The sequence below is a fragment of the Amblyomma mixtum genome, chromosome 3 (genome assembly GCF_055824585.1).
Source record: "Amblyomma mixtum isolate Tamu chromosome 3, ASM5582458v1, whole genome shotgun sequence".
NCBI classification, from domain to species: Eukaryota; Metazoa; Arthropoda; class Arachnida; order Ixodida; family Ixodidae; genus Amblyomma; species Amblyomma mixtum.
The window spans coordinates 128,126,960-128,153,617 of record NC_143014.1 but is presented as its reverse complement, the minus strand read 5'-3'; the positions used below and the strand labels follow the sequence as shown (position 1 = coordinate 128,153,617).

The 26,658-nt window shown below is 45.5% G+C and overlaps 1 protein-coding gene across 3 annotated transcripts in view; it reads left to right on the top strand.

Annotated features, from left to right (window-relative positions):
* Window positions 1–23,631, top strand: part of LOC149351793 (cytochrome P450 4c3-like) — a 124,745-nt gene extending 101,114 nt beyond the window's left edge. For all 3 annotated transcript variants that reach the window (XM_089581126.1, XM_089581125.1, XM_089581124.1), the window contains 10 exons: window positions 12,625–12,737; window positions 12,822–12,907; window positions 14,164–14,354; window positions 14,917–14,986; window positions 16,539–16,665; window positions 17,898–18,083; window positions 18,962–19,135; window positions 19,920–19,986; window positions 20,928–21,107; window positions 21,684–23,631. In XM_089581126.1, the coding sequence (XP_089437252.1) occupies window positions 12,625–12,737; window positions 12,822–12,907; window positions 14,164–14,354; window positions 14,917–14,986; window positions 16,539–16,665; window positions 17,898–18,083; window positions 18,962–19,135; window positions 19,920–19,986; window positions 20,928–21,107; window positions 21,684–21,841 (1,352 nt within the window). In that variant the 3' untranslated portion in view covers window positions 21,842–23,631. The remainder of the gene's footprint in view (window positions 1–12,624; window positions 12,738–12,821; window positions 12,908–14,163; window positions 14,355–14,916; window positions 14,987–16,538; window positions 16,666–17,897; window positions 18,084–18,961; window positions 19,136–19,919; window positions 19,987–20,927; window positions 21,108–21,683) is intronic.
* The last annotated feature ends 3,027 nt before the right edge of the window (window positions 23,632–26,658 follow it).

Genomic DNA, 26,658 nt, shown 5'->3' with positions numbered 1-26,658 from the left:
TTTAGTGGATCATTCTTGACTGCCGTGAAAGCTGGTGCTCGTTTGGTTAATCAAATGGTCTTTTGTTATTTTTCAATTTCTCTGGCTTACACGGAGTTGCAACAGTCACAAAACTTATCGGCGTCAGTAATGTGCATGACTGTGCACAAATTTTTCTACTTATGGGCGTTGTCGTAGGTCATGGCAATTCAAATAACAATAAGAAAAATATAAACTAGGAAGAAAAAAATCTCATAAAAAAAACAGGTCTTCGACTCCATAGAAGGATGCAGGTATAGTGCTAGGTGGCTAGTGCTAGTGCTAGTCGGATACTACTCAAGTACGAAGCGGCATACGGCCCTCAAAGGACACCCTCCAGCCAATGGCGTTGACCGACTCTCATGACACAGTGTTTAATCCGCTTTTACCTACTAGCATGACATCACTACCAGTGACAGATGAAAGGGGAATAATCAAGGCTTAATCGGATTCATCGTGACGTCATGAATACCGGTCGACGCCATTGGTTGGAGGGATCTTCCGCTTCGTTCTTGAGCTGTATCCAACTATAGTGCAGGGAACGTTGATATGCTTAATGACGTCTGTTACGCAGAAGTCCACTTTTATTAGGAACAAATTGTAGTGCTTGATAGTCACGGTATATATTCAACTTGTCTGGTGCCCATTTATTCGGGCCTTGGATATTCTGTCCACGAGTCATGCATTAAAGATAAAGCCTGTATCATACTACCAGATTTATTTTTTGTGCCACATTTCTTCTTAACATTTAATCTTAAGTGCACTGGAATTTCTCATCAAGAAAAAGAAAACTGTAAATCTACAGGCTGGTGCGTTTCTGTCTAAAACGTACAATTCTCTCTTATGAAAGCTGAATTTCAACCACCTTGTCATTTCCATCACACCCCCTTACCAATCGGCGTCGTCTTTCATTACTGCTTTAACTTGACTTGTTTTATGTTTACCCTATCATCCACTGCACTCCACATTATAACCGAAGCCATTCTTTTTACACATATTAAAAGGATTTCTTCGATAGCTTGACCAGATAATGCGCGAATTTCTTCTCCAGAATTTTTTTCGGCGCTTGCTCTTCTAGGGGCGAGACTACGGCACAAAATGAGGCAACTAGCCAACTAGGGTCAGGTACTGCAAGGAAGCTTTTAACGCGACAGCGTTAAGGCTCCCACTGTGCAGAAAATCCGGTGTCGGCGTTGTGAGCGAAAAATCCCCGGAGAAATAAGCTAGTTAGGCAGCCTAGGTCAAGTGGCGTCATCACAACCTTCGCACCGGATTGCGACTAAACAGACCACCGTGACAGGTGGCAGTTAAATTAATGATTGGTCGCGAGAAGTTGCCTAGAAGGAGCAATCTGGCTCGCACAAGCTCCACCGATGGCAGCACCTGTCATCGCAGCGCCATCCGTTGCACCACTGCGCCAGGAGTGGTACGAGGACTCCCAGGGATCTATGAATATTAAGTTGAGAATGACCAATTCTGCATATATGGGCGCTAACCCACCATACTCTTAAGCCGGAGCTTAAGCGTCTCCTCCAATTTTTTACCACGACTTTGTACAAAATATTTCTCCCTCCCCTTTTGGCAATGGCGCAAGTACTTGTACGAATGAAACATGCTGATTAGAAGGGTCGTCTGGTGATTTAGTAGAGACAAAGTGAATTACACACTGAACCAAAGGAAAAAAATTATGCCCTCTTTATGTGCAGAAAACAGAATAACTGGCGTACAATGCAGTAGTTAATGACTGAGGCATTTACAAGCTGAGTTTTGGGGTCTGTTGGAAATTTTTTAGATAGCGTGTCTCACGGCCTCCTCACCTGTAGGAGGCAGTTCCAACTTTCTACTGCTTGCATTGTCGTAATAGACAAGGACCATAATTTTAAGGGGCCTCTATATACCGGATGTTGCAGCGAATACTTAAAAAAAATTGCTGAAAATAGGGCGCTCGAAAGACACAGAAAATTGTTTTACGAACGAGCTGTCAGCCACTGCACACGTTAGTAATTCTCAAAAGTTGCTAATTATATTATAATTAATTTTTTTGTTAATGTACTTCTAATTATAACAATCGGGTGGTTGTAGTCAATTGCAAGCTCGAGGCCGCGGAAAAGACAGCGTCTCCTCAATTTTTAAAAGCGAAAAAAAGCCGTTGTCAAAGCCCTGCAGCGCGAGGGAATCTAGTGATTTTTTTTCCGAACCAAAGTTAGTGAAAACGCAACGCTTGCCGGTGACGTGTTTCGCTACTTGCAGCGCCCAATTCGAATGGTCAGCGCTATTTTGCCGCACCATGCTCTTTTTTCTTTCTCGTAGCTTGGCGTTAGTAGAGGTGTAGCCATCACCAACTATGACGACTCGGAGGCAGTAGGCTACTTGGCTGACTACTGAGATTTGTATATCACCGCTTTTTTTATTATTAGCCGCAGGAGTCATATTTCCTTGCGCATTGGGGTCCATATGCTCGGTTAGAGCTATGTGGCCATACTATTTGCGAGCGATTTGCTTAGAAATTTCCCCAATCCATGTGGCCACTTCGCGGGGGATGGATGGATGGATGGATGGTTATATGGTATGAGCGTCTTCTTTGAAACGGGGCCGTGGCAGGCGGCACCATGCTGAGATTTACTTACTTTTTAAGCCATTTTCTTGGCTTCAGTCACTGTCATGGAATTAACCCTTCTTTAAAATAGAACTTCCAGTCTCTTTCAGGTTGTACCAAGTTTACTACTTGCCCCTAGTTCCCTTGTATGCCACCAATCTTCCAACCCTTTTTTTTTTTTGCTTACCTCTACCGTGAACGCACTCATGTTACCTTCGTTGTCCATGAGCCCTATAGTGCCTCAGGGATGCTGTTGTAGCCGGCATAGACATCGAGATTGATACTGCGAAATTCTAGGAGTATGTAGGTTAGCAGATAAAAGCGTAATCTAAGAACAGCAAACAAAATTGCACACCGTTCGTCGTGATTAATTTCAGAAAACTATGAAAGTTTTTGCTTGTTTCGGCACAGTTAATTTTTCTGAGGTGCTGTTATACCTACGCAATTTGTTACTTCATCTGTTTCACTGATTTTCTTGACAGGCACTAGCGCGTTTATGAACCATCTCGTAGTTCGTAATTTTTGTTTTACTATCCACGCTCATCCCGACAGCCTTAGTGCTAACTGCGAGCCTTGGCCCAATCAGATGGCCGGATACCAATACATGGGCTTTGCGGGGAGTTTGGGAACCGGTATGATCCAAGAGGTCTGGTGCCTGGGGCAGTTATGCTGCGACTGGCTGGTGGTGACTGATTGGATAGCGAGAAAACGTCTTCAGAATGTGAAATCTGGCGTGTTTCAGGGACGATAAACATTCGACTGCTAGGCAACAATAGCATTATGTGGCCGCACATGACTCGTCTTGGAATATGTGATGAACCACACAGGAAGAGACGATCTTCAAAGGAGTTCCCGTAGCTATCGTAGCGCATCCAGAGTATCACGTGGAGGAGTGGCCATGTTTGCTCTTAACGTAGAAACGACGACTGTTTTTTGCGCTATTGCATTCATCCCCTTCGCTGCGGGAGGAATACTTTACAAAGATTCGCTTCCAGATTCATTTTATTGCATCTTTGCTACCGACCAGCTCCTTCTCTCACGAGAGAACTGGCCTTTCAACGACATTGAGCGATTTTGACCTTGGATTACCCGTTAGCCATTCCAGAATTCTTTCATGCGTCATTTTTAAATATGAAATTTTTCGTAGCGGCGCGTACAAAAGTCGTTTGATATACAAAAGGCAACAGGCTATATCGCCGCCCAAGACGTAATTTAGTATACGCCAGAGTTGCGCATTAGTCAAAGACATTACAGCCGAGGTGCCTCTGTCGCTACAATTCCAAACCCCGCCGCGGTGGCTCAGTGGTTATAGCGCTCGGCTGCTGGCCCGAAAGACGCGGGTTCGATCACGGCCGCGGCGGCTGAATTTCGATGTAGGCAAAATTCTAGAAGCCCGTGTACTGTGCTATGTCAGTGCACGTTAAAGGACCCAAGGGGGTTGAAATTTCCGGAGCCCTTCACTACGGTGCCCCTCATAGCCTTAGTCGATTTGACCCGTTAAACCCTAATAAACCAAATTAGCTACAATTCGAAACCAAATCTAGCTGATATTTTCTTGAGTTGGCTATTAATGTTGCCTATTGACTATCTGGGACAGTTTAGGCCACCTCATTTTGAAGACTTAACACAAAGACTGGGTACATGAGGGAGGGAGGCTTGTTAGCCTCAGCTGCTCCCCTGATCATGAACAGGCAGCGCTGAGACGCAGCAGCATGTTAGTGCTTGTCAGGGCTTTGTTCTCGATAAGTGAGCAGAAGCAAGCGCCACACTTGTGCGCGGCGCACCTCGTCAAATTAGCAGAGCACTTTGTGCCCGAGCGCTACTTTGGAAGGTCTCAACGTAAACCCTTGCACAGTTCTGCTCTTTTTTTTTTTCTTAGAGCGCAGATCTTAGGCGCCCGTTCCTGCGTTCCGCGTCGGCGTCGTCGTTGGCTGCTTATGTTTCCGCAATGCCCATACATAACGTGCTCATGCATCGGCCTCAGTATGACAGCTTTAAGAAAAAGAAATTGCTTCTTGTTGCTCTAAAAATAGTTTGAAGTGAGGTCCAGCGAGAACCGCTCAAGTAACCTCAGCACGTTTTTCTCTACATTTCTGAATTCGAGGCGTCACTGTTTCATGTTGCTAAACAATACCCTTGTTCTTTCTCGAATTTCATATACCGAGGAATGCCTCACTGAAAATAGCTTGAAATTCACAGTGACAGCACAATGGTGTCAAATGGTGCCGAAAACCGCCACGGCCAGCGACCGTTTATCACTTCGGTGCATCAATGTTAGGACAGATTCAGGAATGGTGACGATGCAGATTCATTAACGGTCACAGGGCAATGTCCGATTTGGTGCCAGCGCGAGAGCCTCTGATTTCACGGCTACCCGGTAGTCGTGGTGCACGTGTGGTCAGTGTTGAGCCGGTGGCAGGTTGAAATTACTGATGGCGAGTTCTGACAAACTCAAGGTGTTGGGCTCCTGCCGTGCCTGTGATTGCAAACTTTTTTGCCTGAGGCGTGGCAAGTGCGTGTAAAGCTGTAAGGGATCTTCAGCGTTTCTGCCTAGTTACTTGCATATGTGGGAACGATCATGGTGAGCTTTCGTTGAGGATAAATAGTTCAGCCTCGCTCTTCATCCGAAAATACAGTGATAAAAGCAGGGACTAAATGCTCAAGGGGCACAAGAAGAAGGAATGCTACAGATGAGCGTCGGGTCTGGGGCATTTGGCACATGGAGACATGCAGGGCAGAGACGGAAATTGTAGAGGAAAGAACGGAAGTTCTATTATGTTCTCTGCACACTGGACAAAACGTAAGACTATTGAGGTTTCACTCCAATTTCCGCACTACGTCGCCTCAAGGACTCGTTCTTGAACGATTTTTTAGCGCGATGTCATGTAAAAACAGGCCTGGAACCTGAACATGCGTTGTGGTACGATTTCCTCGACGCCCAGCAGCGGAACAACGGACGAATACAGAAGAAACGAGCAGATTGGATACAGTGTTAAGTTACAAACTTCATTTATTGTTCGAAAAAAAAAATGGCAGTGGCCTAGCTCAGCTAGGCTAGGATGTACGTAGCGAAAGCAGTTTTGTCTACTGACATTTCGGTAGCGACTTGCCGTCGTTGTCGTTGAGGAGCTTGGCGGCGTCTCTTCGGGAGACGTTCCTCTCGTTCTTCGGGCGCATCGGCCGCCCGCTTAGCCTTTATCGCCAGCGGCTGTGGCGGAGCGAAGGCGCGCGGCGCACACCTGTGGCTCCAACGCAACTGGCCTGTGCTCCAGAGAAGTAGTGGCCTTTGTCCGGCTCCACGAATTGCGCTTCTGCTAGCTCAGTGTAGCTTTCGCTACAAAGAGAGGATTAGTCATACCCATAACTGCACATGCAGGTTGTCGCTCTCTAGAGACACCAATTTTAAAAATTTGATGGTAGACACTTTCATAGGCTTACAAGCGTTACGCCAGCCTGCAAATAAGAGCGGGGAGTATCATAGAAAAGTCAGATAAAGAATATATTCTTTAGAAGGTGCACTCTGACCCAGCCTTCACGACGCGTTCATGCATTGACGGACGGTGGTGTCGCTTTTCGTTATGAGCCAGTAATTTACGCTGTAAAACCACTGCAACGAGAGAGGTGTAGAGATGCTCACATGCGAGGTTGGATTTTCCTGAGTAACGCCGTTAATACTCACTCGCATGAAGACTGCCATTTATATGTACTAATGAAAAAACTGTTATGATGATGTGCTGGAAAGAAAAAGGGTCATGGTTCATTTGCTCTTCATACGCTCGTGTCACAGGGACTGTCACTAAAACCAACCTGTGACGAGAGCCACATTGTTGCACAAAAACGCTAGGTGAATGGCATGCAATTCAATATGTGTATGGAAACACTGTGCCTGGAAACGATTGTAACTGTAGGCTTACGTGGTTGCCGCATCTAATAGGAAGCAAAACGCAATATTCTCGGCGCTTCGTTTCTTGTTTAGCAAAATAGCAAATTGATACAGTTGGTGAAGCTCTGTGAAATCAGTTCAAACGGTGTAATGACGCAGTTTAGATTATGGACAGCAAATCCACAGTTGGCAAGTATCCCGAACGAAACACCGTACACGAACCGTTCTTGTACATCATAAAGTTAGTCATTTTTCTTTTTTGTATTTCTTGGTTATAAGCTGTTTTTATGAAGCGAAAGGTTTCGAAAAATTGCAATGTTGCTTTACTTTTGTTATAAGATGCACAGGCGATAGTACACGCCAATTCCATGCTTCCCGAACATTCTTGGTTTTCGCTCTACGCGATGACATTCGAAATAAATTTCTGCCTTTCTCCTACCGCAATCATACCTCCTCGCAGAGACATGCGTTACAAATGAAATTTACATTGCTTCGGTAAAGTTTAAAGCATCAGTCCCATGGCATGGTGTGTCAGTAGCTTTGTATATAACCTTCTATATAAGCCTGCGCTAATAGTATGGTTACCACCTGGTAAACCCCCTGCCTTATTATCAATGTATTGCCTTTACTCGTGCTCCACACGTACTGCGAAACGTGTAATGGCGTCAATAGCTAGACTACTGATGTAGGCTTTGGGCACTTTGCTTCGTTGCACAAAACGAAAAACATCGATAACTGCAACCCATGCACGCATTCCTTCGCAGCTCCGCCACCCAAGTGTTGACTCGAAGGGACGCGTTTAAGGGAGCAGGGCATAATGGTGGGCCTGTTGGTAAGGCATGTCAAGGGAGAAAACCAGCCAAAAAAGACGGAAGCACACGAAGAGAACGACACAGGACAACGGCTGGTGACAACAGCCGTTGTCCTGTGTCGTTCTCTTCTTGTGTTTCCGTCTTTTTTGGCTGGTTTTCTTCCTTGACATGCTTTTAAGGGGCGCTAAATGGAAGTATTAAAAGAAATATGAGACTGTGCTCGACTGAAAGATTGCCGTTCGGGAACATTACCAGCCCTTTCACAGCGCAAAATGTGGACAGGATTGCTCGCAAACTCCGGAATGAAGATCTCGATTTCCGCGCCAAATTACTCCTTCCCGCAACGCGGAGGCTTTACGACAGTATCACGGCCTAGAACTATAAATCAGAGAAAACGGGCAGAACCAAAACCACGTGATCCTCTGACGAACCCTTACTGTATTACACATCCAGCACCTTTATTTCACTCTCAGCCGTATTGCTAGCTTCGAGTAACGTTGCCTTTGGACACCTCTGCTAGTTCACTTGTGGCGATATGGCGGCACCAGTGGCGAGGGGTGGCTTACATCATAGTTGTAACTTCTGGCATGGATGGCGAATGATCCTGTATAAGCGCCGCCTCGAGAAGAAAAGGGAACAAATGTTTGTTCGCCCATTTCTGATGATATATCGCTAACGATGGAGGTGCCGTCTCTCTCACTACACACGCGAAGCTGGCACAGCACAGAAGCTAGCGAATAGGAGAACGTGAGAATGGAAAGCAGAAGAGGTCTTGATCTGCCGGAACTGGCTAATGTGGCCTGCACTGAAACTGAGGTGGACTTCCTTAGTCCTGTCAATCCGCTCTCTCAAGGCATGGCGGCCTCACCATTCGGAAACTGCGCGAATGGCTCTCAAAGCTTGTGCTTGGCTTGCTCTTCTGAAGTTGGTGTGCGCAACGGCTTAAAGGATGAGTGAAGATCCGCATTCTCGTATTTCTACAACACTTTTTACACTCCTTTCGTCTTATATCGATAGTGCTTAGCCTCCGACATAGGGAGCCATTGCGCGTGCGCAGATTGCCCTAAGGCCGCCAGATGACGCCAGCTGCCGGCCAGCTACGCGAACGCCTGCCGCGTTGGGACCAGTCAGCGCGTACGCACTGGAGGCGCGCGGAAGCGCATCGTGGAAGTAGCCGCGGATCGCGCTATGCTAAATCTTGCTATCGTTACATGAGAAATTAGAGAACCAATCGTCGCCTGGCGCAGTTCATAGATAGGTCCGCGACATGTCTTTCGCTTTTGCCTAATTTTCTAGCACATCCAGGCTGTGTTTTCGGCCAGAATTATATTCGTGCTTTCTCGGGAACTAATCTCTCAATCTGTACTCCAGCTCACAGGTTATCTGCAGATCTGCGCAAGCCACAGCTCTGTCGTCCAATCAGAGCCGTGGGAACACAACAAATAGTCCCTAAAATATTTGAAAAGTGGTGAAGTATATCTCAAACAATTATTGCAGTAATTGGAAAGGTAATTCTGGCTTTTCTTTTTTTTCGCTTTCACATTTCGCTTTCACAGTTAATGCGTTCTCATTCGAATTGGAATTTGCCATCGCTTCTGTAGAGGTGGAGGCCTCTGCTCAGTAGAGATAGGTGCGTGGTGATGGGAAGAGCTTCAAGAGGCTAGACGGGGGGGGGGGGGGGGGGGGGGGGGGGGTCGCTAGTGCACCCAGCGGAGGCTGCTTCTGAGTGTGGCAGTATATGGGTGGCGCCTGAAGGCTGTCTGGAGGGAGGATGTGGGTGAGTGGGTGGTGCTTCTGGAGGTCTGAGGTGTGTGGATGTGGGCTGCTAGGTGGGAGATGGATTTTTACCGAAAACAGATGCCCGGAGGGATCTTCCGCAAGTTGGAGGCTTCTTCACGCACACTTTAGGCACGCGCGCGCGCGCGCACGCACGCACGCACGCACGCACGCACGCACGCACACACACACACACACACACACACACACACACACACACACACACACACACACACACACACACACACACACACACACACACACACACACACACACACACACACACACACACACACACACACACACACACACACACACACACACACACACACCGCGTATTAGTGTATTAGGGGGGAAGCGGACCATAACGTTAACCCCGAACCAGAAAGAGAGGATATGATTGTTTATTGCTTTAGTGGTTGCTTCAGTGGACAGCGGAGAAAGATTTTCCTCTAGAGTTATCGAACGAGACTCTATGTAGCCACCAGTGCCTGCATCTTTTCAGAGACCAGACGCAGGAATGGTACTCGTCCACCGACTTCCATGAAAAATGCATCGCAGGAAATGACTATCACTTCCCATGCATATTTCTTGCCTGCTCGGTGTATAAACGGGAGAACCGCTTCCCCTGTAACTGTGTCGGGTTGCGCTTGAATGTTGCATATTTTCTGATGATGCATATTTTCTATACTTCTATTTTCAAGTATTACCTCTTAAATGAACGTTTTCGCGGCCCACATCCGCTCTACTGTTCGCACTGCGCATGCTTGTAACCTCGTCGGCAGTTCTAGTGGTTGTTGAAAGTGGTGCATCTATAACTGGTCACGTGCTCCAGCATTGTCACCACATCGTGGATATCTGCACGCAGTCTGGGAACACAACAGTGCCTTGAATAGCACTGCCGACTGCGACTATGAGCCAAGAAATGGATTTTTTTTTCAAATTACGGTAGTACATTTGTTTCCGACGGGTGACCGACACTTAATTATCGCCTGATCTTATAGGCTGATAATTAAAAAAAGGTGAAAGTATGCCGTGTATACTTCGATCATAAAGTGGTACAACATCACGATGAAAGTGGGGCTGATTGGTGCGTCATCTTGCAACGAAAAACAGCGCTTACACGAGATAGAGAATGGTGGGGACACCGCTGCAAGCACGACCATCTAGGATTGGTGCCCAATGCCAGGTCGTATTACGAGGGTTTACGTGTACGAAGAACTGGGAGCAGTGTTTGTGGGACCCGCAATAATTTTATATCCGTGATGAATGTTGCGAAATATCTTGTGATGCCTCCTGGTAACGAGAACGTAGCTTCTAGCAGTCCGTAACGGCATAACACCTTATTTCTCCATAATTTCAAAGCTGACGCTGAACTAAGCAGATGAGATGCAGTATACGTGCTGGGAACAGAAAAGGTCTAATTGAAGCAAAGAAAAACTAACACAAGAAAGCTCTCACTTATATCAACTACACGGATTCCGAAATTAGGTTCTGAATCGACAAAAAAAAAAGAATTCAAGTACATGAATTGTGTCCAAGCTAGGCGCTGTCTGGAGCTGGCAGTCAGCCATGAGAAGCCTTTCTCTTTAGTGGGCTTAAGGCGAATGCACCAGCCCATGGTGGAAAAGAGAAGAGCGTGCTAGGCAGCCATCAATTTTATCACGGTCTGATTCATCCTGCTTTTTTCGGGGCAAGTTCGAAGGGGACGTTCTAAAGAAGCCCCCCCCCCCCCCCCCCCCCCCCCACACACACACACAAAGACAAAGAGAAACCGTCTGTCAAGCCCGCAGTTTCGAAGCGCAAACGCTGCGGAGACAACCTGTGATTTAGCTCTATGACTGCACCTTCGATAAAACGCTTCGAATATCCTTCGTGGCGGTGTTGCTTACATGCCTACCGGACTTCGTTCTATTCGCCATTGCTAGCGGCCTCAAAGCGATCTGGGCAGTGCCTCTGCGGCGTGTGCAGTGATACCTGTGCTCAGCCGCTCGTGCTTCAGCGTGATAAATTTTCTTTCTCCCGTCTCTGAGCAGTGTGCTCGTGAACGTGCCTTCCCGTCCTCTGCTTTAACGAAGTCGACGAAAGACTCCAGTTTACTCCGCAGACTCCGCAACACGTTTCCTGAAGCAACCTTAGGCCTGCACGAAGCTGCTAAATTCCTATATGTAAATTGGCTACCAATGATGCTGGTAGAGCCCTCCACTTAGGTCAGGTACACAATTAACCTATGGAGTCAGTAGCGTCTCTTTGGTGGCTTTAGGAACGGCCTGATTAAGGCGTGTCTTCGTGGCATCTCTCCATCAAAAGAAAATGTGTCGGGACAGAAATGGGTAGAAGGTAGTAGAGACGATAGGAAATCCGTATGTGCTGCATTTTTTTTGAAATCCCGGATTCTGAACGCTGCATTTTTGGCATTATCAGAGTATAGGCTGTGAAGTATGCAGATTAACCTAACAAGATAAACGTAAACCTGCTGCCGTAGAAAATGGGCTGTCAGAGGGTAGAAATGGTCTTTTCGTGCAGGCCAATTATTTTGTTAAAGTAAATTTCTAGTTAGAAACCAGTCAGTAACTTCCAGTTTAATGTTCCAGATAAACGTCATAACCGTGCTTGCATGCTGTGACAAAACGCCTTAGCTAGCACTAAGCAAATTCTCGTTGCAATCACAAAGAAGACTTCAGTATAAGTGCAGACAGTTACGAGTACGTGAGGACTTTCGTTCATTCTGAATGATGAAAAAGGTCGAAACAAAGAACCAAACTAGCATTATGCGGTCGTGACAAAGAAATTAAAATTTCTTGAATTGGGTTACATGAAAGTTTCCTTCCAAAAGAACATCGTGTCAACCAACAAAAAGCAATAATCGTCTATCTGTTGTTCTCCAAGCCGGTGCAGCACAAGACTTCGCGCACATCATATGCAAGGAACATTTGTTGTGCCCAGGATTTTATTGCGCATGCTCACGACTGGGCATAACGAATCAGGAGAATTTGAAGGTGGTTCAAAACGGACCAAAAAACACCTACTTTGTTATTTATACTAGGATGTTTGAAGGAATGAAGGAGGTCCTCTGAGTTGGGTTAAGTTCCTGGCAGGGGGATAATTGCGCACAGCAGTTGTATGAAGTAATTGTTGAAATTAGTGCTAAAGTCATTGCTGAATTATTTGTGAAGTGACTGCTGCAGATTACGCATTGTACTGAAATGTAAAGAAGTGGAGGAATAATAAATACGGTATCATTCCCCTTACGCGGATATTATTGCAAGTATTCCTTTTGCTAGAAACCAACATCACTCCAGAGGATTACCGAGAAGTTTATTCCGCGAGTGCGGTCGTCGCTCGCTGACACCGTTTTACGACGTGAGCACCACGACAACTTTCTCTTTAGCTCGTGGTATACTGAAAAGAAGTGCATATTTTTTTACCGTGTGACAGCGCTGAAGTCAGTACTGAATGCACAATTTTCGCGTGGTTTTTCTCCATATTACACACGATCCACTCATCAGGCTTTCGCGTTTTCTTTTCTCTTGTTCCAGTGCTGCTGCAGACTATGTGCGGGTTAGCGCAAATACACGACAAAGACAGAATCTTCAGGTTCTGGCTGGGGTTCAGGCCTGTGGTATCTTTCTTCAAAGCAGAAACAGTAGAGGTAAGTTGCTTGCGGCGATGCGCATTGCAGGCACCGCTGTGTTCCGCTTGTTTACTGACGTTCCTTTTTCCTTCCACGTTGCAGGTCATTTTAAGTAGTAATACCGTTTTAGATAAATCTTTTGACTACACATTATTACACCCCTGGTTGGGCACAGGTTTATTAACAAGGTGAGATATCCCTTTTTTCCTTCACATTTTTAAGCGAAATATAAAGGTTCTTAAGTACGGTGGAATTAGGTGCTAAATGATAAATAGCCTGCTTGCTTATGAATTATGTCTGTTCGTTGATATTTATCATTAGTAATGCTAGGTGTGTACGTGTTTGCTCAGGCAGATACTATTAGCCGATATTCCTACTCTGAAATTTTGGCTATCTTGAATTTCTGTTGAAGGTGGTCGAAAAGCGAAATATGGCAGTCATTTTGTTGACTGTGTGTTTTGAAATCAAAACACCAAACAAACCCCAGCTGGTCTAACCTGAATAGCATGATACTTTCTTGTAGACAGCAGTGAGAGTGTGCCTGTTTAGTATAATGTCTGCCGCCACCCACCTGAATGCAGCTTTACAATTTATGCCCGTTCGTGTCCCTCATAGCAGCTTTGGGACGTTAAACCCCAATAAGCCAAACTTTATGCCCGTTCAGTAACAGTGTTTTCCGATCGCTGTTAACGCAGGTTATAATTGTGCGCGAAATTCTTATACTAAGCGACCACAACAGCATATACACATTTAGCATTGATACCTTTTGTCGCGAAACGCAGCTAGTCTGGCTTACGACTGCTCGTATTTTTAACAAAGTAGATTAGGTGTCAGAAACATAAGCGCCTTTTGGCGTCAGTCTTTACCTACTCATTTTGTTTTCGACAAGCAACTGTCTGGAACAACCCCACCCCTTATGTAACACTCCAAAAAGGGCCGTCAAAAAGAAATAAAGTGTAATATGCATGCATATTAAGGTTGATTTGTTTATGTGAAATTGATTCAGTGTCACAGATAAAACGCCTTATGTTCGCTGTCGACAAGTAAACGTATTATTTGTCCGGTAAAGATACGGTTGGAAGTTCAGTTTCTAACACAATGCAACAGTGTCACAGATCAAACGCCTTATGTTCGCTGTTGACAAGTAAACATATTATTTGTCCAGTAAAGATACGGTTGGAAGTTCTGTTTCTCACACAATGCAACAGTGTCACAGATCAAACGCCTTATGTTCGCTGTTGACAAGTAAACATATTATTTGTCCGGTAAAGATACGGTTGGAAGTTCAGTTTCTCACACAATGCAACAGTTGCCAACTTTGAGATGGATTCCCGGGCCCATTGCTAAAGGAAACATCGCTGCTGCAGCCGAGAGAGAAGACCGACAGTTCCATTGGTGATTCTAATGAGAGGATGTCGGCCGTTGTGTTCCGTTGATCTCCCAGTTCAGGCAACAAATGGCGGCGGAGAAGAAAGATGCTGACACCGGCCTTCCACTTTCGGATACTGGAGGATTTCATTCCGGTATTCAATGAGCAGGCCGTGATATTTGTGAAAAACCTCAAGGAGCAGCAGAACAAAAAGTACATCGATATTGTTCCTCTGGTCACACTCTGCACGCTCGACATCATCTGCGGTAAGTGACAGCCCACACCAATGCTACATATTAAAGCTTACCAGAAGCCACAAAAAGTAAAAATTGGCATCACTCCCACTACCTCCTTCCGCCCGCTTTCTCTCTAGACGTAGCCACTCGTGAGTAGTGCACACGATGCGCCAAGCTTTCCACTTATAGTGAAAAAAAAGTGGACGCGCTGCATTAATGATTTCTATGACATATTAGATTTTCAAGCTACCTGGCATAAAATATGATATGTACCGCTGGAGGTAGGAATTACATTAGGCTTGAAAGTGCAGGAGTGCTACAATGGGTTTGAGTGCTAGTACAGTAGGGGCTCAAAATGCGAATTATCTACCAAAATGAGAAAATAAATACGTAGAGCAAGGGCGACTATGAATAACTTTCGGGATTCGTAGTTGACAGCTCGAATTTTTGGAAGTGCTTGTTTTTAGGACGAGAGGATTAAATTTGGAGAGCAAAATGAAGACTGACAGCCATTTTTACTTACTGGCCTTGAAACTTGATAGCTGTTGGTCGAAGAATAATCATGTACGCGTAATATTTTCTTCTTTTCCAGAGACAGCAATGGGGGTGAAGGTTGATGCTCAATTAAACAGTAATTCCCACTACGTTCGCTCCTTGTACGAGTAAGTATTTCTTTACGTGAACGAAGTACTACAGCAGGTTTTTTGTTTATCAGTTCTACAGAATAATATAGAGCTGAAAATAAAAGTGTTTTAATGGTACAGCCTCGAGAAGAATGGCGCTTCGGTATTAAAAGTGGTGCGACAGCCTAATTTGCTTTGTCAAATAATCTGCTGCGGCTGCATTATGTCGCACACTTTCAGAACGCTTGCATTTGCTGTTTGTAAAACCAGACGTGCATTTTTATTGGGATTGAATACATAGCAGTAATTTTTCGTACCTGTACAGAAATGACAATGCATCTTTACAAAACTACACTGCTGATATAGAGCTGTAATGTACGCGGGAGCGGTAATGTTACTGAGTTGTCATAACACTTTTGCTTAATGGCATTTGTTTCAAAAAATTGCAATTAGGCTAGTCAGCCGGAGCCCTGAGTTCGTGAACAGGATTCCGGAGGATTGAAACGCATAACGGTAGGTCTCTTTAGGTAGTCGAGCTTGGAACTACACTGTCCCATTCATATAGCGCTCATAATTTGTTACAACTTTTGTCCAGCTTTAACTTTAAGTTTAAGCTAACGGTTGGATAAATGTCTACCAACCGTCATCCTGAAGTGAACCCCAATGCAAGCGCTTCTACAGACGTAAAATATTAGTACGTGCACCCACAGAAAAAAACGTTTGGTCCCTACTTAGAGCGACCAGCTTCCTGCTTGTAAGCAAGGAAAATTGACCTCGTTTCCTCGCTTGTAAGCTGCATACCTCGTGGAGTAGGAAACGCAGTGGTGTTTGCAACACGTTTTATTCAGCCATTGTTCGCGTAAATGCGTAAATGCGAGTAAGCATGTGCCGCGTGTTCGCTGCGTACAAAGTTGTTCTAAAACTGGACGCACGCTAAAAATACGAACTCCATTCAGGCTGTCTGGCGTTTGTAAAGCAACACGCAGACTTTCGCAAGCTTTTGTCAATAGCTTTCACGTCACTTTAGCGTCGCGTTCGCGGGAAGTGTGGAATTTTTTATGTCTGCAACGGGTATCTAACTATACTCGTCAATATTTAACCGAAAATTCATGTGGATGAAATGCGAAATGCGCAAGAACACTTTTAACAATTCGTTGTGAGGGAGCGTTGCTAACACTGTGGGTGCAGGCTCGTCCATGAAAAGTGCGATCACAGACAATGAAGCAGGAATACATTTCATGTCGTGCATCTCAAGTGCGGTGAACAGCTCGTAGGAAGGACAAGATAGCCTGTGGCATTCATGCAGTCATAAGTGTTTAAAAGCGTACGATCACGCAACACCGAAAGCGTAAAAGGAGTTGCAGGGGCGCACGCCATTTCATGAAGGTTGCACTGCCTTCATGAATATTGCTGCTCTTGTATGCTCGTCGTACGGATTTAAATGGCTCCCAAACATGTTTCATCTGCCAGCTGTTATCACGATATGAATAGCCGTGGAAATTCACCGACCTGAGCGAGTGAAATGTACAGCTTTTGCGGTTGAGGTGTGACCACAGATTTTTCTGTTTCCGTCTCGCTTCTTTCTATTAAGAGTGGGCGAGACCTTCATGGCGAGAGTGATGCGGCCATGGCTGTGGCCGAACTACGTTTTCTACATGTCCTCATTTGGGAGGAAGTTCAAGGACAACCTTGCCCAACTGCACAACTTCACCAGAAAGGTGGGCACGCAGTGCGACAGAAACCCGTCATCCACAGAAGGTGCATGGTACTGACCGTCGCGATGATGAATCAGCTTGCATGTTCCTGACTATGGGTACATATACTCGGTTTAGTACTCGGCACGCGTACCTTACAGGAGACGCATGTAAGTACTTGACCGGGGCAGCCTGTGGAACACACATTTCCGTGTTTCACTAAACTTAAATATGTGATTGCTGCTACAAATCTTAAATTTACGGCATGACATTCACGGCTGAAGAAAGACGATATGACTTTCGATAAATCCTCCGCGCTTCAGGCATAGCATTTAGTGCATTTTTCGTGCCGCAGATTTTGCTCTCATTTATTTTTTTTTTAATGTACACACTGCACGCACTACAAAGTATAGTAACAATAACCCCCCCCCCCCCCCCCGTGCAAACAAGCATCTCATCCATTACTAGGAGAGAGAGAGTCAATGTTGAATTTTCTTCATAGAACACGGTTTGCAGCGCGGCGCCGAGCGAGCCGAGCTGCTTGACTTGCGCAGCTACGTTTTCTGGCACTTCGAAAATAATAAACATGCCCTCACCGAATATTTTCGTGCTTTGCTTCGCTTTTCGGTATTTAAAAGGTCTCCTCTTAGCCTTAATGGTGCGGCAATCAATGAGCGCAAGCCTGGCCTGCTGCGTGCGGAAAACCCTCACTCGAAAAGCTGGGTATGCACGAGTCCACTGCGCTTGGACTACTATGATTATTTCAAGTTGAATAAGATGACGCCTCTAGTGTATGCTTCCGGTTTCCGTCTAGTCGAAAGCTTCATTGGGAGAAAGCCTTGGTTAGAATTTCCGTGAGTCCAGACTGACAGGTGTCTACAACCACCTGTGCGCATAATTTAACGAGAGATTTTTCGTGACCAGAAGTCAACTGAAACTGTATGCAAAGCTAGGGATGTTGCTTAAGGCAAGTTTTTTGCAGCTCAGCTCTTTGGTACTCAAGAAGCACGCGTTTCTCGCTGTGTAAAAAACTGTTGCTTGCAAATGTGGTCAGAATTTTGCGTAAGAGTGGTTAGTTTTACCACACGCAGGACTGTCGCCTTTGACCGCGGTTTATTAGTGAGCGCGACTTGTGCAGCACTCATAAACACAGGAAGCTGCCGTCTCGTAACAATGAGCAAAAATAAGATCAAATTTGCGTGTGTGCATTCCCGTGTATTGAATTACGACCGCCTGGAACACCACACACGTTGCAGGTAATACGCGAAAGAAAGGCTGAGCTGCTGGAGCAGAAGGTGATCGACGGACTCACCATCGGAGAACAGGTGATCGGACAGAAGAGGCGGCAGGCCTTTTTGGACCTCCTGCTCAGCCATCACATTCAGGATAGCAGCCTCACCGAGGAAGACATCAGGGAGGAAGTGGACACCTTCATGTTTGAGGTAAAAACAGTAGCACTACACGAGATCTGTGAAAACCTTAGTCATCCTATTCGACCAAGTTTGCATCACCAGGCATCCATGGTGCCATCTTAGAGCTAAGACTTCTTCTAGAGCGATTTGCTCTCAGACAAGAATCTGAAGCAGCCACAAGCCTTCTTCGTGGGAAATACTTGGGAGGATATCCTGTAACGGCATATATTGTACAGTTACTGATCGGTCTTTTAGCAATTTCTTTTTTTGTAGTTTCCAGGACTGACACAGGAAGTCGCTGCTCATACGCATATCGCCCAGATGTCTGACCTGGGCGAAACAATGCATTTGAGAAACCTTCTTGTGTACTCGCTCAGCCGATTATGCAAAAACGATTACAATCATTGCTGATGATATCAGTGAAGGGGCATTTGATAGGGACTTTGAAATACTTTTTACCTGACCTATACCCACGGCCGTGCTTGTTCCGACGAACTGCATGTTTTGTTTATATTGAGAATTTGTCTGACCTCTTTTGTGTGAATGATGCAAGTTCAAGCGAACCAAACAAGCAGTTCTCAGAGACAGATCTTGATTTCTGCTGAAATATGTCGTTCTGATTTCAAAAAGATGGCGAAATGCACTCATTTTTCTCTTTATTCAGGACTAACGTTGGCGTTTTGAGAAATATCATCAAGCATGCTCAATTATTCGAACCACGCCTAATGGCTGATGATATTACCAGATTGAAGTTATCACTGCACGGAGACCTCTGCAGTTGTGCAGATTAAGTATAGAGCAGAGAAATATTACCCCTGATATAGTCGCTTCCATTCCAACTGTGTCTGCTATTCCGAACAAATGCAGCAGTAGACAGTTCCTTCTGTTTTGTGGTCTCGTTTTGTCAGGGTCATGACACCACGGCCATGGGTATCTCATGGGCTATGTACCTTATCGGACTCTACACGGACGTTCAGCAGAAGATTCACGAGGAGCTGGATGGAATCTTCGGAGAGGATAGAGAGCGTGCCATCACACCTGACGACCTGAAAGAAATGAAATACCTCGAGTGCGCTCTGAAGGTGCCTGTCCGCTTCTTTTTTCTTGCATTCAGCCTTGCTTATACTTTTGGGGATTTTTGAGAAGCCCTTCCTGGAGAAATTCTGAGCGCATTGTCGCATGACGTATGGTGGCGTTTTTGCCTTTCGCGTTAGGAATAACTGCGAAAGATATTTTGTAGCTGTCAGTGTAATAATCCCTTTAAGTGCAATATCAGGATGCTGAAGAGCAATGTTCCTCATCTATGCACCCTGTATGGCCGGAGCCATTCTGGGTTCATCTTAATACCTATTTTACATCACTCTCACCAGGTTGGAAGCTAGAGACATAAGGCTACCATTATCACTATAAAACTGGGAAACAAGCATATATCCATGTCAGAGGGTGCGTGGCTGAGGCAGATTGCACCTGAGTATGGCTTCGGTCACAAAAGTTTTTGTAGCATTTTAGTCAACTTAGATACTAATGAATTTCTGAGGTAAGGTTCATTTTTGTCGATGGGTTCAAATACAAACAATATGCTATGATATTGACGAAGTATTGCCAGTTTCTTTTATTATTAAGTTTTAGCGCTTTCTTCATTTCCATATTGCAGCTTGCTGCCTATTGAATTTTCGGATTTAGATGTGAATCGACGTGTGGCTTAAACATTTTATAGCAGAAAGCGAGAGGCAGGAAATTTATTTAAAATGGGCTAAGTGTGCATAAGGAATCTTTTAATTGCTTTGCTTTTCAGCTTTCAGTCATTTGCTGATTTCACGGGATTATTAACCACTTTTTCACATGTTTTTTTTTTCTGTACGATAGGAGTCACAGCGACTATTTCCGTCAGTGCCATTCATTGGAAGGGAGCTAATGGAAGACGTGGTAGTGAGTAAGTACCAATTTTCTACTCCCGCAGTTGTAACGCGGAATTTTTGTTCGTTAAGGTCTTAATTCACTGCTTTAAAAAATAAAGTTTGCAATAAGCGGAACGGCAGGATAAAATGGCTTGTCCTAGACGATGCCTTTAAGTACTAACTACACCAGCGGTCTTGCAAAAAAGCCCATATGAGTCAGTAGTATGGAAAAAAGACGCACGTTTGAAAAACATGGGCATCTTGTGTAAATGCTGAGCCTGAACCTTGCTGTTTCGCTTTGCTGCTGATACCTCTCCGGGGACGAGGTTGAATGTGTCCTCGTCCAAACTACTGCTCAGGAAGGGCTCGTATTCAACGCACCTTCCTCGGTTTGTTTCGTGCCTTCTCATTGTGAACAGAAAATTTTTTTGGCAAAAGAATGACGGAAAGAGCACTAGCGAGCGTTGCGGCTACTCAACTGTTTTTGCAGTATATTGTGCCAGAGGGCGCCTTTTGAATGCGGGAATGATTGGCCGACGAGTTTGAATAGCTCTTGTGGAGACCAAAACGCAATAACGGTTTCACGATCTAATTTACCATTTTTAATCAGTAGCTAGGAGGACCTATGTATTCAGCGTTACTGCCGAGCATTTGGGTTATTGCACTAGGCACGATAAAAAAAAACTGGCTATAAATGTATGATCGGCTTTGAAAAGTTGCAGGCTGAAGCGAAATATGTTGCTGGCACTTGTAAAGGAAAGGAACTGTTTGGGAAGTTAAACGCATTCTTGAATCTACTCTACATCACGAACGTGAAAAACTTCAAAGACGAAGTGCTTGATTTTGTATGCCACTGTTCAATTAGTTTAGGAATTAGTTTAGAACACAGTGGCATGAGTAAAACTATTCAACTAACCTTCACTATTTTCGGGCGTCAGTTATTCAATTAGCATGCGTCTTTATCATTCTCCACCAGATGGCTACACGGTCCCCCGGGGCACGACGTGTTTCCTTTTCACATTCATGCTCCATCGAGACAAGGAGATATTCCCCAACCCAGAAGTGTTCGACCCAGACAGGTTCCGGCCTGAGAACTGTGTTGGAAGGCATCCGTTCGCCTATGTACCTTTCTCGGCCGGACCGCGCAACTGCATAGGTAAGTGATAGTGCAAAAGGAAAAATTGAGCCTAAGGCCACCTGTAAACGCACTGGCGCTACGTTCTACAAGCTTTAGAGCACGTGTAGTACGCAGTGACTTCGAACAAGAGTGACGCTTCATTTCGTTTTTGAAAAAGGGAGCCGGGGGAACTTTAGTCACTGCAGAAGTGATATCACGACAGAATTTTCCTCTTTGAACGATTCCGAAACGTGTGACTGCACAAGGCCTGATGTGTTGCATAGTTCGTTGCACAAACATTACTACTATACCACTTATTTCTTAAATCCGAGTTAAGTGATGTGGTTATTAGTATTTTCATTTGCATTTATGGGCCTCAATTTTCGAGAGAAATAGGTGTAGAGCCGATCAATTATTCGCGATAGTTTTTACGGTGAATACCTGTTAAACTTCCTGATCCTGCAGTTGGTTTCCTTGTTTATGTGGTGATGCTGCAGGTAAGTAATTCAACTAAATCATGACTTTGCTGACCTTCTTTGCCTCCTGGTGTTGGCTACATGCCCTTTCTTTGCAAACGCGAAAACTACGCGCACTGACCTGTCTCTGTGCTTGCAGGTCAGAAGTTCGCCCTAATGGAGGAGAAGGTGGTCTTGTGCTCGGTACTGCGGAACTTTTGCATCCAGTCCGTTGACTTCAGGGATAAAATTCATCTCGTGGCGGAACTGGTGACGCGGTCAAAACACGGCCTCAGAATCCGGTTAAGGCCGCGCTAAAAGTGCATGTTCTTCCTCGCTGTGCAACACAACGACCTCCTGGGCGGAACACGGGAAAAGCAGACCTCCATCGCATCGAGTCACGAAATGGCGAAGGCAGTGTCCGTGCTTTCTTTGACGCGCCCCGAAGTAAGGCAGCCAGCAATGCAGAGCTTTCGGACCACCGGGGAACGTGTGATAGCCACGGTAAAGACAGCACCGGCCCAAAGTCCTGGACAGCTCTTCCCCAGTCGCATCGGAGCTCCGGAGGAAACAAGCACGGCCGTTGTGTCTGTTCTCGTTATTTTTTTTTTTCGAGGTGGCTGACATGCGTTTTGTTGGCCATCAAGTGATCGCGACTGTGTGGGGTGTGACGTAGAAAACCTCAACCAAGATGTGCCTCCGTCTCTTGCCTGGAACTCTCCCCCGTTCCCCTTGTAAATATGTTCACCCGCCCCTTTTTGGACTGATTGCCTCGCCAACCCGCCATCGGCATGAAGCCGCTTTCTCACTCCTTGAAGCGGGAAAGCTATTTTACACAGTCTGTGCGAGTGTACGTTAACTAACCCCTGAAACTAGGATCAGTCCCCGTGTGTATGCGAAGTAGGGAGTGCATGGGCGCGCGAATGTGTGTGGATACTTGTACCGCGAGACCTCAAGAACCAACGTCTCTGGTGGGGAGTGCCTTCAATTTCTTTGTGGGTGGCTGGCGATTCTGGCAGCGTCTCCTGGATTCCTTATGTATCTAAACGAAAACGAAAAGACCTCTATTTCCGGTGCGTATAGTGCTAAGTGACATCGCACGTCTTCCAACTGGGACACAAAGGCAGCATTTGATCAGCCAAGATTTCTCGTCAAATGGGTTCTCTCTCCACAGTGTGCCAACGCATCGACTCGGCTCTTTTGAGGATCAGCACCTCACCCTCAAAGCAACTTCACGAAAAAAAAAGAAATGTGCACACCTTACCTGCTTAACACCAATAACCACACTTCAACGTTTGAAGAGAAACGACTTACGCGTTGCACCTTTGTCTATATACTAGTCCACTTTTGTTAATGAAATATTTTCTTTTTGTTGATTTTTTTCTGCGCGGTGTGGTTCTTAAAATTTCGGCGACAATTAAAATCAACGAACGAAGCGTAGAAAGCAACGAGACAGCGACGCGCATGGCGCGGGCCGCGCTCCCCAACGTCGCATCGGCGGCGGCGCGGATAGCGGCCCTGCACCGCAGCGCGCCTGCCCGGCACCATAAGTGGACAAGGGACGTCTTGCTCCAGAGACACCGCGCGCAGACTCTTCGACAAGGGACATTTTGTTTCGCACAGACAATACTTTGACTACCAAAGATAACCGGAGCAGGCCTGGAAGCTCTCAGCAGTAAGAACGAAATGCAACTCTTTCGCCGTGGATTCTCTTCATGTTTCGGGGGTCGTAACCTTGCAGCTTCCGCGGTGACACAACATGACCATGACGCTTCCACGCTCACTGACCCAGACGTCTCTTTTCTTTTTGTTTTTTATTCGCTTCTAGAAGTGCACGTCAGCCGATGCATGTGCTGCATATTTACCCCCTGAGAACGGACTAATCTGCTACGCATTTGAAACCAATAATCTTGGCGCCTATTTAACAGACCACTTGTTTTCTTGTTATCTTCTTCCTAGACAATGTTCCAGTCAAAGGTGTGCTTGTCTGTCTATTTATTTTGTTACATGGTGGTGCGTAAAACGCCCCTCTCCTTGGCTGAATGAAGACAAGAAAGTGCTCCGCTGCTGTTGTGAACGAAAATAATAAAAAAAGAGAACAATCATTATACCGTTAGCGCGCACTATCCAATACGCAGACACCAGACCGATGGGGCGAAGCTTACGAGAGAAACAGAAGTCCCCGCGAACGAAGAAAGATGAGGTGAAACGGAAGGCGGTGGCAAGCATGGTGCATTGGATGAAACATCGCCTGGAGGCACGAGGGCAGGGTGACCGGCATAGTTGATGCTCCGGGAGTGCCTAAAACCGTCCTTCTCTAGACAGGGATTAGGGGCTAAACGTTTCTTTTGTGACTTACGTCCTCCACCGACGAACTGCATTACTACGCAATATTAATAAAAAAAAACAGCTGTACATCAGCGGCAAGGAATGCTTGCTTCAGCATTGGCAGTATGTCTACTGTATATATTTTTTACGGATACGAAGTGAGGAGACTGCAAATTTATGACCAGGTGTCGTGAACGCGTAAATCGGTTGTGGTATCCGCAGAAACGCTCCCACATGTACTTATTTCAGGAGGAAAGGCTAGTATAAAAAGCCAGCTTCCAAGATAACTCGTCTCCCATGGAGATGCGGGCGCATATATGGTCAACCCGCGTAAAAGCCGTAGACTGATGCGATCTTAATGGTTACGCACAGCGACGACGCATTTAGCGCTCTCCTGATATAGCTCATAAAACGCTAGGGTCGGTCGTAGAGCCGCGTTTGTTTCGTTCGCGCACACACAGTTGCTGTACTAACCAACCCGTGTGCAGGCAGTATTTTTTTCCTCTTTTTTTTTCTGCGTGTGGCAAAGGCAGGGCATTTACGCTGAGTCAAAAACAGTTCATTCCCATAGGTAAGACATATAGCAAACCCGGAAGCTCGAGGGTTCATCTTCTGTACAGTCACACTCGCCTAAATAAAACGAAGGACACCCTATGCAACGCTGTTCCACTTTGCTCCTCGAATATCGCGCATAAAAAGTAGTCTCACGACATTTTCCTCCTGTATCAAAAAATAAGCAGGAGGAGAGTTAAAATCATGACCTCGCAAAACTTGCAATCTCTCCCACTAACGAAAAGAAGGGTGTTATGCCTTACGCCCGAAATCGGTTACAAGAAAGCCTTACGCCGCGCAATGCTAATAAAAAATGTCCAGGGGTTGCAATCACCGCTAATAAGGCTAACACAGTGGCCAACTGGCTCACCATGTTTGAAACGTACGCACTACTTAGGATACAATACACAAAAGAACAGAAGGATGCACACCACAAGCCACTATAACGCTTGTGTTGTGCACCCATCTGTCCTTTTGTGTGTTTTAGCCTTAGTAGCGAGTAAGTACGTCGTAAAAGTTGCGATCATCAGCGCTAAGGGCAGAGTGCCAGCGGTCTGAGTGCACAAGAAAAAAGGGAGTTCAGTAAAATAAAAACTTATGAAGCGCGTTGGCGAAAACGGCTGACATACTAAAGCTACTTCATTGATTAGCACAGATGATAGATCAATTGCTGCCATTTCAAACTATGATTCTTTAAATGAAATTATGTACTCAGGATAACATGCATTCCTTTGACGCGCCCCTCTCATGGCCTTTCCAGCTGCCCATAACAAAGGATGTTCTATTCTGCAATCTTCCCAAAGAAAAAAAGAATCCATGAGTACCAGATGAAGCGGCTCGGAGGCTCTTGCTATTGCATATTATGTCGTCGACGCCCGATTCCTGACTAATCCCCCACGGTGCGCATGAGCTGTCTCAATTCTGAGGCTAGCAACAACCACATGGTTTGTGCAGATTTGCACAGTGATGACAGCGCTCGGCAATACACCTTGGGCACGCTTCTAAAGAATAAGTGACTATCACTTAATATTACGGTAACAGGGCTGGTAATCTAACTTGAGTAACGTGGCAGTGTTTATCTTACGAGCACATGTTTTTGTTATTCATCACAAGACATTGTTCAGTAAACACACATAATCCTAAGGAGCGCTGTCCCATCTACAGCATATAACGGCTGTCGAATGGGATCGGCGGTGCTCATAATGACTACTAGTCTGCTGTACATAGACAAGGCTCCTAGGCGCTTCGTTCCTGTCTCTATGAACACAAAACCGGTATGCTTAGAAAAAAAACAGGCACAGCCACGCAGTGGGTGAGAGATAGTTTCACACATTTCAACAAGTGGAAGCCTTTAGGTCACTCGTGTATATAATATACATATATATATGTGTGTGTGCTTTCCCGAGGGGCGCCTTAACACAGCCTAATCCGACCTGAGCCGCGCTGCTGTGTTCGAAAATTGTCGCTCGTGAACGGGCGTGCCCTGATGTGTAATATAAGTTCCGTTTAATAAATTGTGGCGTGAATATTTATGTAACTACCAACAAAGCTTCTTTTTAATCTGCATTGAGGAACACCTAGTTGTAATGGTGAATGTTTGCAAGCTTGTAGGTGTCAGAAGCGATGAAGCACGGTAAACAACCGAAAAAAAGGGTCTTCGTAAAGGTAAGACAGTTGGCTTGGACCCATGCACTGGGAAGTATCTGATTCTCTCTTCCTCAGGTTATAACAGTGATAATAGGTGACAAAAAGATTGATGCAGATGGCAAGGAAAAAGACGCGTAACTTTTTCTCAGCGCCTTCGTTGTTTCCTTAGCAAGAGATGCTGATTTGGAGCTATCCATAAAAGCAGTCACCTTGTGCAACGTTCTTTCTTCTAAAGCCGTTTTACTGTTGTGAAGATCGAGATCGAACCAAGAATTGCAATGTTCTTGATTCGTTCTACAGCTTTCGCGGGTGCCTGCCACTCGAAGCGTTCTTGGTACAGTGTGTCCAGCTTGACCGATTGACTGCTTGTGGGGCTGTATAAATTATTGGTGTAGTCATGTTTGTATCGTAAGAGCCCGTTTAACGGCTGGATAACCGCTTAACGAGCTGGCACCGGAACCAAAAGTCAACAATTTTCTTTCTTTATAACTAAGCAAAAGTAGTAGTTTATTGCGTATACACGTAAACAATGTCCGTCGAAGAGAGTGTGACAAAGTGAAGAGGAATAACCCCTTAAATTATGCGTTCTGCGCCATTGTGAATCACTG